This window comes from Astyanax mexicanus, chromosome 10 (genome assembly GCF_023375975.1).
Source record: "Astyanax mexicanus isolate ESR-SI-001 chromosome 10, AstMex3_surface, whole genome shotgun sequence".
Lineage (NCBI taxonomy): Eukaryota > Metazoa > Chordata > Actinopteri > Characiformes > Acestrorhamphidae > Astyanax > Astyanax mexicanus.
In genome coordinates, this window is record NC_064417.1 from 37,192,571 (window position 1) to 37,208,535 (window position 15,965).

At 39.9% G+C, this 15,965-nt stretch overlaps 1 protein-coding gene across 9 annotated transcripts in view; it reads left to right on the forward strand.

The window, feature by feature from the left end:
* atp8a1 (ATPase phospholipid transporting 8A1) overlaps positions 1–15,965 on the forward strand; it is a 151,736-nt gene that overhangs the window by 122,808 nt on the left and 12,963 nt on the right. For all 9 annotated transcript variants that reach the window (XR_007441035.1, XM_049484487.1, XM_049484486.1 and 6 more), the window contains 6 exons: positions 4,730–4,804; positions 6,219–6,341; positions 10,188–10,266; positions 12,460–12,521; positions 13,112–13,168; positions 14,197–14,304. Coding sequence is in view for 8 of the 9 variants with exons in the window: in XM_049484487.1 (XP_049340444.1) it covers positions 4,730–4,804; positions 6,219–6,341; positions 10,188–10,266; positions 12,460–12,521; positions 13,112–13,168; positions 14,197–14,304 (504 nt within the window). In the remaining variant the exon portion in view is untranslated. The remainder of the gene's footprint in view (positions 1–4,729; positions 4,805–6,218; positions 6,342–10,187; positions 10,267–12,459; positions 12,522–13,111; positions 13,169–14,196; positions 14,305–15,965) is intronic.

Sequence of the window (15,965 nt, forward strand, 5' to 3'; positions counted from 1 at the left end):
CTTAAACACTGACAGAGGTGGGGATCTGAGGACTAGATTCCAGCACAAATTGCAGATGTGCCTGCTGTAGCACAACAACTAAAGCTAGTAATTAACAGAGAGCTGAACCAGGTGTGTTTGAGCTGACATTTTACCTCCAGGACCAAAGTTCCCATCTCCTGTACTATGAGATGCACTGAAATCATAATACAATCCAATCACTGAAGTTTTACAGATTTTACCTCTGTGGTAAGAATAGTGTGGGTTTGGGTTGGGATTATCTGCTATTATTGATCAACAATAGCTCACTTTCTCACACTGCCTGGTATTCAGTCCTACAGCACTGTTGAGCATTTGATTGACAGGTCTTCAGCAGGCCTTACTCAAACTGATGGACAAGTGGCATTTATGAGGTAATTACAAGAGGCTGGTTAAGCCAGAGCGGCCGGCCCACAGAAAGAGGCTGCCTGGTGCCCTCATTATCCAACTCCTCAACCTTTCTCTCTCTCTCAGGCTCCCTCTCTCCGCTTCTGCGTTTCTCCTATACTCTGCCAGAGCATTTAGCACCCCTCTTTCTTCAGCTCTGGCTTGTTGGGCTGCTTTCTTTCTTTCAGCTTCTTTATGTGGGGAGAAAAGCAGAGGGCCCCGTCTGCATTTTAAGGACATAGTAAAGGAGCACAAGGGCCTGATGGAGCACAGAAGACAAATCCCACTCCCCCACTTCTTTACACACACTCTTTCACTCTTGTTCTCTCTTCTCTCTCTCTCTTGCTCTCACTCATTATCTTCTATATTTTCCTGCTCTAATTCGTTACTCTTTGAAGCTGTTGTTTTTGATTAGGTGATAGATATTCTGTGAACAGCTCAAGCCAGGTTTCATGTGAAATACACACACATACCATACACTTACTTGGTCTTTCAGATTGTGCACTGGGGGGGAGAGGCCAGCCACACCCCAGAGCTGAGCTGTGCTGAATGAGAAAAGGAGGGAAAAAAGAGAGAGAGAGGGGGGAAAATGCTGCAGTCGTAATGAGGAAATCAATGTGTGCCTCTTTCAAGAAGGAGTGAGTGTGTGTTTGTGCGTGTATGTGTGTGTGTGTTTGAGTGAGAAGGCGAGAGAGCAGCAGGCCAAAACACTCACTCTCACAAACGTATTTAACTGCTGCCTATGAATAGAGAGGTTTTTATTTAGCACAACAATACACTGCAGGCCGGTGGCCAGCGCAGGTCCCACAGCAGCAGCCATTAAGCCACTGGCTACTGAACACACCGCCCCAACTACAGCAATGCTGTTTAGCAATTCTGCAGTGTCTGTTTGTGTGTGTGTGTGTTTGAAATACAACCAAGTGGTTTTAGGTACTGAAAGTTTGTGACAAACTTTCGTTGGTTTGATTTACCTACCCAACAGCAAAGTTACAGAAGAAGAAATGAATCTTCGTAGTTGTTGATTATATTAAATATTGTATATTTATTATGGATAGAATTGACTGTAGAAGCTCATTCAAAGCAGAAACCCCACATGCATAGACCACAGGTTAATGCAGTATTTCATGTTACAGTGTTAATGGACAAATCATTGGACACATTTCTAGCTCCTGTCTTGTGACGTCACGTTATAGTAAGAACTTGTAACTGTTCTATAAATTATAAATAACTATAAATAACTGTTCTATAAATAAATAACTTTTACAACATTTTTTAGTTACAAAATGGAAATTAGGTTTTTTTGTTTTTTATAAAAAAAAAAAATAATAATAAGAACCTTTTACATTTGGTTACTTTTTATACTAAAATGGGGACAAAATACACTATACGTGTTATACTAATAAAATTGTCATGACAAAAGTGTATAAATAAGAATGTGTGTGAGAGAGAGAGAGAGAGAGAGAGAGAGAGAGAACAAGAGAGCAAAAGGGAGTGAGGGGCTGCAGCTCTCTTTTAAAAACAATATCACGGTAGAATGCACCTGATGGGGAGCTGGAATGGGTGGGCGTGGTTTGGGGGGGTCCCGCTCCCTCTCTGGCCCGAGGGTGTGAAGAGAAAGGGCGACAGACATTTGTTTTGGGAACGTTTTCACGCATTGGCTCGCACCAGTGAAAAAGAGGGGCTGGTAAAAGAGTGTGTGCGTGTAGGGGGCTGCTGTTGCATGCTGGGGCCTCGGTTGGGGGTTCTGTCAAAATCAAGAATTTGTAGCAATTCATGCTTTCATAATGGAGTTAAATGAAGCGAGGAAATGTCCTCCTGGCTCCAGCCCTACACAGCAAGCCTGGTGTCTGCTCAACACCCATGCCTCACACACACACACACACACACACAAACCACTTATTAGGATGCAGTGTTTGCCTTTCAGGAGCATGGCTATGTGCGTGTTGTTTAGAAGCTGTGGAGAAGCCTGCATCATTTCACACGCACTAGTGAGACCTGTCAGATAAAAGGGTTCACGGTGCTGTTAACTTTGAAGCTTTAAATGTTTGAGTATTTTTCGCTCATTAAGTCCAGTTTTGCTTTAACATGCTGCGGCACTTTACATATTTGAAACCTACAGAGGGCAATGTACTGCAGCGCTACACAGTTCCATACCCAGCTGCTTATGCAGTCGCTTCATATATCATCTATCCGGGCTCATCCCTGACGCTCTGAATTGCAGATGTAATCATAAACCCAGCAATATTTCAACAGCATCTCCAGCCCCTAACTGTACCATGCAGACAGAGCTGTCTCACGGCCTGCTCTCACTAATAGACTTATGAAGTGGTAAGCCTGGTCTGTGTGGCATATGGTTTAGATGCACCTTATCTTTCCCTCTGTCTTTTTTGGACCTCACTACATCCAAGGCTTTCTCTGATTCCTCTAAACCTGCTCCTCTCCCTCCAACACCATAACTCACCACTGCTGGACTGGGAGTAGAAGTCTCACTGATAGGTGAGCTGTATTTGTGGTTTCTTTAAGGGAGACTCCTCCAGGGAAGACCGTTCCTAGGCCAGGGCCTCATACGCTGGATCTATAAGGGAAACTCCAGTGATCTGCTCCTCTGATCTTTTCCCTCCAGTCTAAGGCCATGGGAACAGTTACTGTGCAGACGAAGGAGATAGAAAGCCTATTTTCCCATCCCCACACCCAACTGTAGTGTGACCATTCCTGGCCATACTGTGTCCACTCCCTTTTTTTTCTCTTTTTTTTCTTTGACATGATCTGCTGCACTCATGCTGTACTTCAATCATAACCTCTCCAGAGGTCTTCAGACCTTCTAAGTGATTTGATAGCAGTAGTAAAATTACTGTCTCTCTAAGCAAATATTCTTCTATACAATTTGTTCAGTTATGTAGCAGCTGCTTGAACCATCTCAGCATCTGTTGTAGCTTTTGCTAATAGTCGACTCTCTAATCTTTGAACTAATGACTCCTTCCATTAACTAATGGCTGCTGTCCATTAAAACCTCCCACTCCCCCTCAGTTCTCCTGAGGTTTTATATACTATATATATAAAGCAGTTGAGCATTATCTGAATCATGTCTTTTATTGTAATGTTAAGCATTTGATGGAAATGACGCTGCAGCCCAGGGGAGGTTTGTGCGTGTGTGTGTGTGTGTGATATGATGCCTCTTTGATGGTAATCTCTGGCTGAGCCGCTGTCGTCCACTATCAGTGATAGAGAGAGAGTGGTGGGGTGCTGGGAGCAGGGGTCATCTCACCACACATTTTTTTTCCTTTCTCACACACGTTTATGTGCACACAGCCCCCACAGATAATGAAGGTAACCACAATAATGGTGATCAAAGTGAGTGATAACTGTTGGTCTAAGCACAATTTTAGAGGGAGCTTACTGGATATTAATTTTCCATTAAATCATAAAGCTGATAGTCTGTTTAAAAAAAATTCTGAGTTCTGAGTAAGCAGTTATCAGTTGGCACGGGTAGCTGGTGCCTACAGCTATAAGATAATTGCCATTAGTTTTATGAGCTGGACACTGTGGAGCACAGGGCTGTGGGGAAATGTGTAGTGCAGCAACATTTTGTAGTTGTGTTTATTCTGTAGATCAATTTGTAAGAATCAAACTGAGGTTTGTCAGATTCCTAGATGCACTAGAGGCACTACAGCTTAATACACGGTTTATATTTATTGTTGCAACATTTCTACAGCTCCCAGTGTAAAAATCAAGTTTCCATTGATATTTCTTTTTTTTTTTTTTAGTCTTCATTTTCAGAATTTGTAAAAAAAAAAAAAAAAAAAAAAAAAAGTTGGTGGATGGAAAACTGATGTATGTATGAAAAAGAGATATGAGATATTTATATTTAAACATTTTTCAACTCAGTAAACCAGTTCACCTTCAGGATGGCTCACATGCCTACAAATCGTATGCTTAATAGCTCAGTCATGATAAACCATCATGATTTTTATAGCTGCTAACAACAAGCGTGCTACCCTAGTGTTTGCTGTAAAAGCAATACTGAATTTCACGATGCCCGGGACTTGTGAGCTGATGGGTGCAGGCCGAGAGCTCCTGAACTTGCAAGTGTGTTTTTTTTTTTTTGTTTGTTTGTTTGTTTTGTTTTTTCTCCTACAGACCAAAAAAGTGCCCAAGAGATCCTTTGTTTACCCTTTGTTTTACTATATGACTATTTAATAATCTACAACTGTATAAATTGCATTGATTAACTGAAAAATATTGCCTAGTGTGCCTTTAATTTTACTTTAATTGTCAGTTCTGTGTATTCATTCCAAATAAGTATTATATTTGCTCTGCCTTTCAGATTTGGTTTGCCTTTGTGAACGGCTTCTCTGGTCAGATCCTGTTTGAGCGCTGGTGTATCGGCCTGTATAACGTGGTAAGTGTGTGTTTGTTTTACTGTGAGAGCAAATGTGTTATAGCGTCTCCCCTGTCGTGCTGAGGCAAGAAACTCATTAGCTGCGGCAGTCAGAGCGACTCCTTTACTGCAGTCCTGTGTCATCGACATCCTGAAAATCTCCCTCTTATTTATGAGCCCTTGTCAAGTCCATATTCCCTCAGTGCCTGGAACTATGTCCTGAATGTGCTACAACAACAGTCGCTCGTGCCCCGAAAGAGCTGCCTTAAAGTGGTCAGCGGTGGATGATAAAGGAGCAGGTTGAATTCAGACACACACACACACACGTTCAGAGCTATCTGAAAGCAGCCCCGCTGACTGTGGGGTGCCTCAGGGTCCAGTGCTGGGCACATGTGAGATTAATTAATGTGTCATGTTTTAGCGCCATGAACTTCTAGCACAATACTGTAATAATGTATAGGTTTAAACTTTTGGCTCTGCTGTTTGTTTGTTCTAATGGCTTGTTCCCACAGGAAAGAAAATTGAACAGAACGAACAAAAACTCTCAGCTTATTCACTGCCGACAGCTGTTAATTTGAATACTGCTTTTGCTTCTGAATTGGGGGTAAAAAAAAGCAGTTAGTTAGAGAGTCACTGCACATCAACTCTCTGCTATGGTCTGTTGGTGTGGTGAGGCAGTAACGACTTGGCACGGCGCATTCTCTCTTTATCTGAAAGAGAAGGAATTCCGTGGCTGCAGAGGGGTCTATTGGACGCAGTGGTCCGAATCCACCCCTGAATGGAAGTCCCCGTCTCTGTGAGAGCAGAGCCCAGCAGAGCATATCCCTCAGCCCTGGCGGCCAAAGCCAGCAAGCTGCAGCTGGACCAGTGGGAAAGATTCTGGGCTGACCCTGTGACCCCCTCTGCTCCATTATACTACTCCTCTCTTTCAGCAGCTGCCTGCGCACAAACCTTACTGAGCGGCAAAAAAAAAAAAAAAGCTGAAGACTTACAGTGGATCTGCTAACGAGCTGCGGGCATCGTGGCAGATGTTCATGTGAGATAACTTTCGCATATGGAGCGAGAGTATCCAAATAAGATAAATGCCAGAAAGTTTCATGCTCAATGGAGTGCAGCGAGAAAGCAGACACAGAAAATGTGTGTGTGCTGCACTGTCTGGAATAAAACAGCCTGTGCAGTGCTGGAGAATTTCAACAATTAGTAATTTCACCTAATCTACCTGAAATACACTATTCAGTCGTACTTTTAATATTTTAGATTTATTTGCGTGAAACCTTTTGAAAGCAAGATCTCATGGATCAAGATTTGGTCTATAAAATGAACTTTGAACATGTTTATTAATATTGTATTTTAATTGTATCATGTGTTGTTTTAAAGTGAATTCATTTGATCTGTACTTTGTCCTTTTGTAATGCTTTGTATTTTTGTTCTGCAGATCTTTACAGCTCTACCCCCGCTGACACTGGGCATTTTTGAACGCTCCTGCAGGAAAGAAAACATGTTAAAATACCCAGAACTGTACAAAACCTCCCAGAATGCCATGGGGTTCAACACAAAGGTAAATCCTCTGTACTTCTATACATTAAAAATATTTTTGAGTAATGCCATTTTCATGACAACCCTAAATAAATCCAAATAAATGAGTATGGATTAAAGTAGTTATCAGCTGGATAGACAGTTAATGGATCTTTCTGGAATATTCTGCATGTTTGTTTCTTATTTGCATATTGTGGTTATACCCATATGAGAGCTTATAGCAATATCTTTTACACGATGATGTTTATTCAAAATATCAAAAAATATAAAAGGAGTAATACATTTCAACCCATTAGTAACACTAGATCACATAATAAACTACATGTTAGTAGTTTGTTTGTCACTATAATTATATTGCATTATTATTATCATTCATTGCATTCAAAATGAGTGTATTTTAACACAAATATATTGTGTTGTATTAAGGTTTTTAAAAGGCTGCAATTGCATTACTATGCTATTATGACAATATGATTGTTTATTGTAGTTATTTAGATTACATATTGTCCAACACAAAATAGTTAGTGTACAATCTTTGTGTAAGAGTGTATAAAATAAAACTGCTGCACTGTAAAAGTAAATTTTAGGTCTCCTCTGTTGTGAGATCTGGAATCTGTGTGTAAGACTCAGAGACAACATAAACAGCTTTCTGTAGCTGTTGTTTGTGTCTGTAACTGTCTGACCTTGTGTCTCTCTCATTGGCCTTTGTAAATGTCTGCTATATTAATCAGTTGCCACGGCTGTCTCCTAGTCCCAGCAAATGTGTGCTGTCCATTAAAGTGTGTGTGTGTGTGTGGGTGTGGGTGTGTGTGTGCTTCACGCTCCTGATAATGAAGCTGTCTCCTCTTCAGCCTCTGCGTGTTGGCCTGTGTCTCCCCGCGCCCCGGCTCCACAGGCGTGGAGACCTGCTCAATACGGCACCGACACAGATTAGACACAACACATAACCCCCCCGGCCCCCTCTGAGCCCGAGAGAAAGAGAAATGTTGTTAGATGAGCAGAAATTGAAAGGAGGAGGAAGAGAGCAGAAGTAAGGGTGAGGAGATAGAAGAGTGTAGGCAGAATCTGGGAAAAAAAAACTGATTTGGGGTGAAAGAGGTTAAAAAAATGTAGGAAATCCTATAATATCCTGTGTCTTTTATATAGATTTAAACAATGAAACATTCAATTGATCTTCACTGTAACAATATTAATAGATTGAGGTAATCTAACTGAACATATAACATGGAAGAACTGCCTTTTAAAAGAATTTTATTGTAAAATGTAAATAATGTTAATGCATTTTTTTTTAAAGAATACGTTAAGATGACCACGTGTTACTTCTTAAAATACCTAAAATTACAATCAGCTGCAGATACTGTACATTTAATATCATTAAATATGATTGTCTTATTTAAACTTTAGACATTTAAGCTATGCTCACATAATTATCATTTTATTAATTCTCATTGGCTATTATGACTGTTGACATGGCTGTTACTTACAATGCAGTTAGTACACTAGCATGCCAAAAGTAATGGGATAACAGTATGCAAATTGGTCATTAGGCATTATCTTGGGGAATGGCTTGGAAACACTCAGCAACTCTAGTAGTGAGGTGTTATCATGTGAATGAGGTTATTATGAGGTAAAGCCTGGTAGTGGACACCAGAAGGCTAGAACATCTCTTTCCAAAGTGTGGGCATGTACCAATTCTTGATCCACAGTGTAGCACGTGCACAGGGGAAATATAATAGAAAGCATGATCATTTACACAATATTGGTTGAGAATAGTTGCCATCAAATATATACACTAAACAGCTGCTTTTTTTTCTCAAGTTTCTATCTTTATCTCACTTTTTATCATCAGTCCACTGCTGCTTTTGGAGAAGAGGGATGTTAAAAATGTTTCTCTCAGTAGAAAATTCACCCCATTTAATCTTTTATAAGACTTTTTAACAGACACAAAGCTTCAGCCCCTCCGCCAGGCACAGCCCGCACAGGCATTCACGCCAGGATGCTTAGCAACCTGCCAAAACCCAGAGAAGAAGGGGCCTCTCAATGACTAATGATTATGAACATTTATTGATTTAATTAGCATTCATTATATGTTTGTGGGTATGTGTGCATCGAGAAAACAATTGGAATGTGACTTCACCCTCAGACAGTTTTGTTCTTCTACATTGTGCAGGGAGTGTGTGTGCATGTGTGTGTGTGTGTGTGAGGGGAGGTACATAAAGAGATGCTGGGAAGCAGTGTGTGAGGGAACAGCTCTAGCTGGTGGGAGGCTAATTGGGTTAAATGTGTAATTGAAGCATTGCAGATGATTTGTTCTGTGTGAAGCAGTGGGAGAGACAGCAGGAGCTCTGTGTGTCTCTGTGTGTGTGTTTGTGTGTGTGTGTGTGTGTGTGTGTATGTGTGTGTGTGTGTGTGTGTGTGTCAGGACTGGACCTCTGGCCTCTGTTTTCTTAGACGGTGGCAAAGGTGAGCAGGTCAGGCTGCAGAGGGTGAGCAGGAACACAGCCAGAGCGAAACAACAAAATAAAACAATCTATAGGTCCTCCTCTCTCTGTCTCTCCTTCTCTCACTCTTTCTCTCACTCTATTACTTTCTCTCTCTCAGTCTTGTTCATTATTATATATTTTGATTTCTCCACCCAGGGAAAAGATGCTTGTCTACTGCTGTATTGTGGAACATTTTGTTTTAGAAATGTTTTGTCAGGATTCAGAGTTTGAGTTTTATGATACTTCAGTGTTCAGCCTAAAAAAACAAAGATCTTGATCACAGGCTGTTCACATTCATCACCCTTTTCTTTACTTTTATTGGAATGGTCAATGTGTCTGAGTTTTAGGCTGTTTTGGTTGTTATTTGATTTAGATGCTTATAGTGTGAGGATTGGATAATGGGTTTTATATGGTGTTTGATTTGATTTGATTTGATTTGATTTGATTTGATTTGTTTTTGATCTGGATTGGATTTGAATGGTTTGGGTGAGTAATGGATAAAGATGGGTTGTTGGGAGTATTGGATGATTGAATGCTTTTGGGAAATTATGTTTGGATTAATGAGAAATAAATTTGGATAGATTTTGGGTGACGTTTTGACAATAATTTGGCATTTTTTTAGCGATGATTGGGTGTTGTTTGGATGACCCCTTTAGATGATGATGGTGATGTGTTTAGGGCATTTTTTATGCAGTACTGGTCAGGGGTCAGCAGCAGAAAGAGCTGTTAGAAACCAAACTTCTGGCATGGCTAATTTCACGCCTGTTTCACGCTACATCACCCAGTAGAATTCAGCTTGGCCACGTTTGTGCATAATGAAAAACAAGGTAGTTTTGGAGGGAGGATGTTTATTCAAACAGAACACCCAGAATACACACACACTTACTTCCTCTTACACACACCCCGACCAGCGCTCTTTCTCCATTAGCTAAGTGTGCATTATTTTTTCCACACTTTCTCATTGCTGTAAAAGCAAGTTAATCCATCTTAATTACTGTAACCTGTCTGTGTTTATATTAAAAGTGTCCTTTCAGGCGTGTTTTTCACTCTTTTGTAATTCACAGAGGACCAATTGGTGAAATTTGATAAGGGAACAAACTGCAGGAGAAAAAAAGAAAAAACAAGTTCCCTCTGAAGCCCCTCTAGCTCTCTCTCCCTCTCCCCCTCTCTTTCTCTCTCCATCCACTCACAGGATATAGGGTATACACTGTGTCTGTCAGCAGGGTGGCTATTGAGTGCATAGGCCTGACAAACCCTCCACTTAGCCCAGTGCTAGGAGCACACAAAGCCAGTAGGCCAGGGGTCAGCAACAGGGTTAGAGTGGCCACCCGCTTTTCTCATGCCTCCCTCTCTCTCTCTCCCTCCCCTCCTCCACTCTGCTGCAGGTTTTTTGGGCTCATTGTCTGAACGGACTCTTTCACTCAGTCATCCTCTTCTGGTTCCCCCTGAAAGCCTTCCAGCATGGTGAGCACAGACACACACACACAAAAACTTTGTCAGCTTGTTAATCCAAATAATCACACTTGCAGATAGATGCCTTTGTTGCCCCTGTCTGTTTATTGACGCAAATGTGTACAGAATTTTACCTTTATTGCATATAAAATCACTTCAGCTTGATGTCTACAGTTTTAAATTAAAGCTATGAAACTAAAGTAGGCAGGTTTATATCCAGTTAAAAATCATACCTAAATAATCACACACTTGCCTCAAATGGCATTGAGTCACATGTTTTTTTTCTTCTGGCAATTAATAAACTATTTTCTACGACTCTAAATCAGAAATTGGGAGCACAGTATGGACAAAAGAAACATATATTTTTTTTCATTCAGACATTATGAACAGTCTGGCATGTTTGGTCTTTCATTCTGTGTCCACAGTAAATGTTTTCATACCCACTATGAATTACTCAATACTGTTAATATATCAGACTCTATGAATATTTCAGTATCTACAGTATGAATTCAGATCAATTTGAATACTAAACTAAGTTGATACATAAAGATTCATCAAATTGAGTAATCACGCCCATCCCTAATGTAGTCCACCTTTTAAAGGTGGGGCTTGTGGGAGTGTGGGCATGGCCGTTCAGTATTGCCTTGTTGAAAAATGCATGTACATCCCTGGAAAATGTGTTCTTAAGGGTAGCCTATGTTGCTCTAAGGGCTTAGCGTATTGATGGACTTACTTGTTTTTTGTCCAACAATCTGGAATACTAAATAATCTGGCCACGATACACACTTCCACTGTGTGATGGTCCATCTCGGATGCCACTAAGCCCAGAGAAGCTGACTTCACTACTGTACATAGCTAACATGAAGTTTCAATTCTTTCTTTGCTTTCATTTTTTAAAGTTTAAAAGTAAGTTATATTGTGTCAGAGGCTGCACAAGAGGCTGTCTTCACCAACATAGTTAGAGAGTGCATTTACTGTTTATGGTTTTCTATAAGGTGTGGATCATTTCATCTGAGCTTTGCATTAATGGTAGAAGCTTATGTTCCACTGGATCCTACTGCACATATGGGCACACTCGGCACACATTACAACACTTATACACACACTCACACTAGTACATATGTAGTGCAACCACACACTTACGGTTCTGCAGTTACCTTTTCCTCACTCTCTCTATTTCTCACACATATCCATATGACTTTCTCATGTGTGTGTGTGCTCATATGTGTGTGTGTGTTTGTGTGAGAGGGAGAGAGAGAGAGAAGCTGGTGAGAGGCTGGTTTGGCCGGCTAGCTGCTGGACCACACAGAGTCAGATTCTTTCTAAACAAAGCAACAGAGATCTCTCTCTCTCTCTTTCACTCACATTTTCTCGCTCTGACTGACAGCCTTTCAGCACACAGTGTGCTCACACACCCATACACACTCCTCACTCACAAATATTTACACCCATATATTATAAAGTGTGCTAAACTATAGACCAGATGGAGAATCATAGTGATGGCTATTGTGATTGTGGTTGTGGCTGATGCTTAAGCTCAGCCATTGCTGAATATTGCAAACTTTGAACGACTGATTATTAATAACTGATAATTGGCCTCATTTTTTAACATTTGCAAATATGGTATTAAGTTATGAATTAGGTGAGTGTAATAGACTCCTTTAATGATCTGCAGTAGCCTCCACTCCCCAGCAGCTGTCTAATCTCTAATGTGTTGAATAGGAGTGTTCACACACATACCTCCACGCAGGGCTTCAAGAAAGTCCCATCAAACATGCTTTATAGCCTATTTGGCCCGACTGTTTAGACAGTGTGAAGAGTTCATCTTAAGTTTGTGTGTTGAGTGTGTGTGTGTTGAGTGTGTGTGTGTGTGTTAATGGAGTCTTGTACTGAACTGTGTGGGTGTAACCTATTTTCAGACTGATATGATGTTTGGATGATAAAAATCAACCAATATTAAGAAAGGATCCAACCATTTATAATGTCTCTTAAGATGTTATAGTAAATCATGTTCAGGAATGTGATGCTCTTTCAAACAACAACCATCCCAAAAATTTTAAATTCTGCATATGCTTTTAATTTTCCCTTATACATGTAATCAGCCAATTATATCAGTCAATTGTATAAAGAAATCTGTATTTGTTTAGACGGGGGTAAATTTGTGTTTTACTAAGAACTAAGCGTTTGTGTTGACTCTTCTCACAGACACGGTCTTTGGAAACGGAAAGACTCCAGACTATCTACTGCTGGGGAACATGGTGTACACAGTGAGTGTTGTGAGATTGAGATTGAGGAAGGGGCTTGTGGAGCCCATTGTGAGAGTGCTGTGTATGTGTCCATGCTCAGCTCAGAAAGGACCAGGCTCTTGAGACCTCACAAAGCATCTCTGTGTCCAGCCTGTGTCTGATAGGCTCTCCTCAGAGTCTTGCTGCGAAATGTTCCTGGGTACTGCAGCAGTGGGAGGTTTACTTTTCCCTTCTTTACTTTATGTAACTGAATAAATTTCACTCTGCTGCATCCCCAGACCACTACAGGACACTTTTTATAGCTATTTTTTCACAGTAGAGATGGGTCGTAATAGAAGTTCCTCTGAATAAATACATTAACCATAGAAGGGACTGTATTAAACATAATTACAATTGTGATAGCTATTTTAGCTATGTGGCACTAATCCACTGATACAATTGTGTGTTTTAGCTGTGATTGTATTTTTTATGATCTGTTAGATTTTTTTACGGACCATTTTAAATAGTGTTGGATCCATTTATTTTCTAAAAAAAACAGCTATTTGTAAAATGGTCTTATAGAAGTAAATAAGGTGATCTTATGACATTGTGTGTGTGTATGTTTGTTTCAGTTCGTAGTGATCACTGTGTGTCTGAAGGCAGGGTTGGAGACTTCTTCCTGGACCATGGTAAGGATCTCCCACAGTGTTCTAGTCTTTTCTTCTCCATTTCCCCTCTTCCTCCACTTCTTTGTCCCTGACACAGAAGCATTCCACCCCCTACTCTCCTTTCCCTCTTTATTAGTGTCTGTAGTAGTAGTGATGTAATGGAAGTCCACATATTTGCACATTTTTCAGAACATTTGTCAAAATCCTATTTTGCTTGCTTCCCACTAAGAATTCCTTCCTGTGCACTGGAACACTTAAAATGCACACAGCACAGCTCCATATACTCTTATGTGCCAAAATGTACATCTAACTGGTGTTTCAGCAGTTACTGTTAAAGAAAAACATACCATGAAGCAATGTCACTCATTTATATCTGGTTTAAAAATAAAAAAAAATAAAAAACCCAATGTTTAATAAAATTTTCATATTTTTATAAAGTAAATGGTATATCCCATTTAATGCATGCTTTTCTCTTGTTTTGTGAAATCTCCTAAAAATGCATCTGCACATTATTGGGAAACTTAACCATGCCTGTCTTAGATAAGCTAAGAACTCACTAGTGCCTAAAATGTAAGCAATTTAAATTATGTTCTAAAAAATCCTAAATAATTAGACACAAACACATTTATTTTTTTATTAATTGTGACCCATTTTTAACCCTTGCCTACATTATATAGCCAACATTTATTTTTGCCATTCTTTAAAAAAAAATACTGTGCATTATAAATTGTTTAGCCGTTTAACTTTTTTGGCAGAAAGTGACATTTGCCTTTTTCAAGTGACTGTTTTTGTTCTTTTAATTCAAGAATGTATTTTAATCTTTTTCTTCCTCACTAGGCCTGCTGAGATGGTTTAGATGTCACTGACACTGATGATTAATATGTTTAATTTCTCTCTACAGTATACAGTATCACTTTCATATGTGCTGTGCAGTTTAGCATTTATAGTATAGTATAGTATTTATAGGTTTATGAATGGGCGGTCTTTCAGGCAGGGCATCTGAAACACTGAGGTTTTGTTCTTTCTTTTATCTTTCTTTCCATGTACAGTTCAGTCATATAGCCATCTGGGGCAGCATTGGATTGTGGGTAGTGTTCTTTGGCATCTATTCCTCTCTATGGCCTCTCATCCCTCTGGCTCCGGATATGTCAGGAGAGGTAAGAGACACACAGACGCTCACACACACTTTTCTCTATCCTGGTGCCATCCCTGGCTCCTGATATATAAGAATTAAGACACACAGACCACCCTTCCTGTCCCCTCAGGCATGGTATTGTCTTTACACTAATCAGAGTGTTGTGAGGCTTCTGCTTATCAGGATTAATAGGAGCTTTTGAAACTGCACACCCCCTCAAGCCCCGAGCCGTGCAGGATTTACGCACCTCTCTCACCTCACTGTTACTAATGAACCCTCTTAAGCCCCATTAGTGTCACCTGTGTGAACAAGAACCGTTTAAGAGCTGTATCTGCTGTATCTTCCCTTTCAAAAGGACTCTTTTAGGAACACTGGCATGCTAACGGCCTGATGGAATGCCAGCACATGCTTCAAACATGGAGTTTCACTCTCTAAGGCTTAATAGGCCCAACAATGCTCATAATAATTGCCCCTTAAAGGTCTGCTCGCCTTGTATTAGAGCTAGTAAAATGATCCCAGGTCCTGCTTGTCCCGTTAATCCTCTACATTTTTTCACTCAACCCTAAAACCACAGTAGTGTTTGAGCTGGCCTCGTAAGAATGCCACACCTCTTTCTTCCTTTTCCCTTCTCTTCCTCTTCTTTTCTCTTTCACGTGTTGTATCTGTCTGTTTCTGTCTGTTCTTTAAGCCAGGACGTGTGCGTTCTTTTCTTCTCTTTCTCTGCCTACATGTACAGAAGTAGAATAGATGGTGCCCCCAGGAGCTCCAGGAGTAACCTAATGCCAGCTATTACTATCAACGTAACAGAAGTAACCGAAGTATGTGAAGACACAGAAAAGTGTACTGATCATCCAAAAGTATACAGCTGAGAAAGAACCTGATGATGGAGGATAGCATTGATTCAGTCCATTAGGCCTATTAAAAAAAATATTAGATTTTTATTTCAACAATATTAAGAGATGTGTTTTTTGTGGTGGTGTTGATGTTTTGTAATGTTTACTGAGCAATTGACGCTGGCAATAAGTCTTCAATAACCTGCTCAGGGACTACAGATAAAAATTAGCTTTTTAACTAACTCTGACATTTACATTCATGTGGGAACTGAAATATTTAAATATAATATTTATCATTATGAAGGAGTAGTCTGTCATATATTTCAAACTCAGACATTTAGTTTGGTTCGTTTTGAATGCTGAAGCAAGTGGAATTACCATGACTAAATTCAAATCTTTAATTTATATCTGGTGACTTTATGCTTCTTGACTTTCAAGATCCATTGAAAGAAAACTTAATCAGCAAACAAACCAAAACTCCTCCCACTATTACTCAAAAAATAAAAAAAGCCGTCCAGTGTATAGGGATTCATAAGGCAGGTGTATTTTAAACAAATATCTAATTTCTTCTTACATGTGAAGTAGTGGAGTAAAAAAAGTAATGCTTTGCTATATGATGGGACTCATCTCTTTATTTCTTATTAGCTACATTAGCTCTATAAGTTCTGTGCACACCTAATAAAGTTGAGATAGGACATTAAAAACAAAAAAAACTCTTGATTTATTGACCGTATTTGAGGCAAGGGGAAGTTAAATTATTTGACTGAAATTTTTTGTTGTGATACCTGCTACTGAAAAGCTCACCGCCTTCCACATATCAGCTGTTACACACAGAATTATGCTGTTAAAA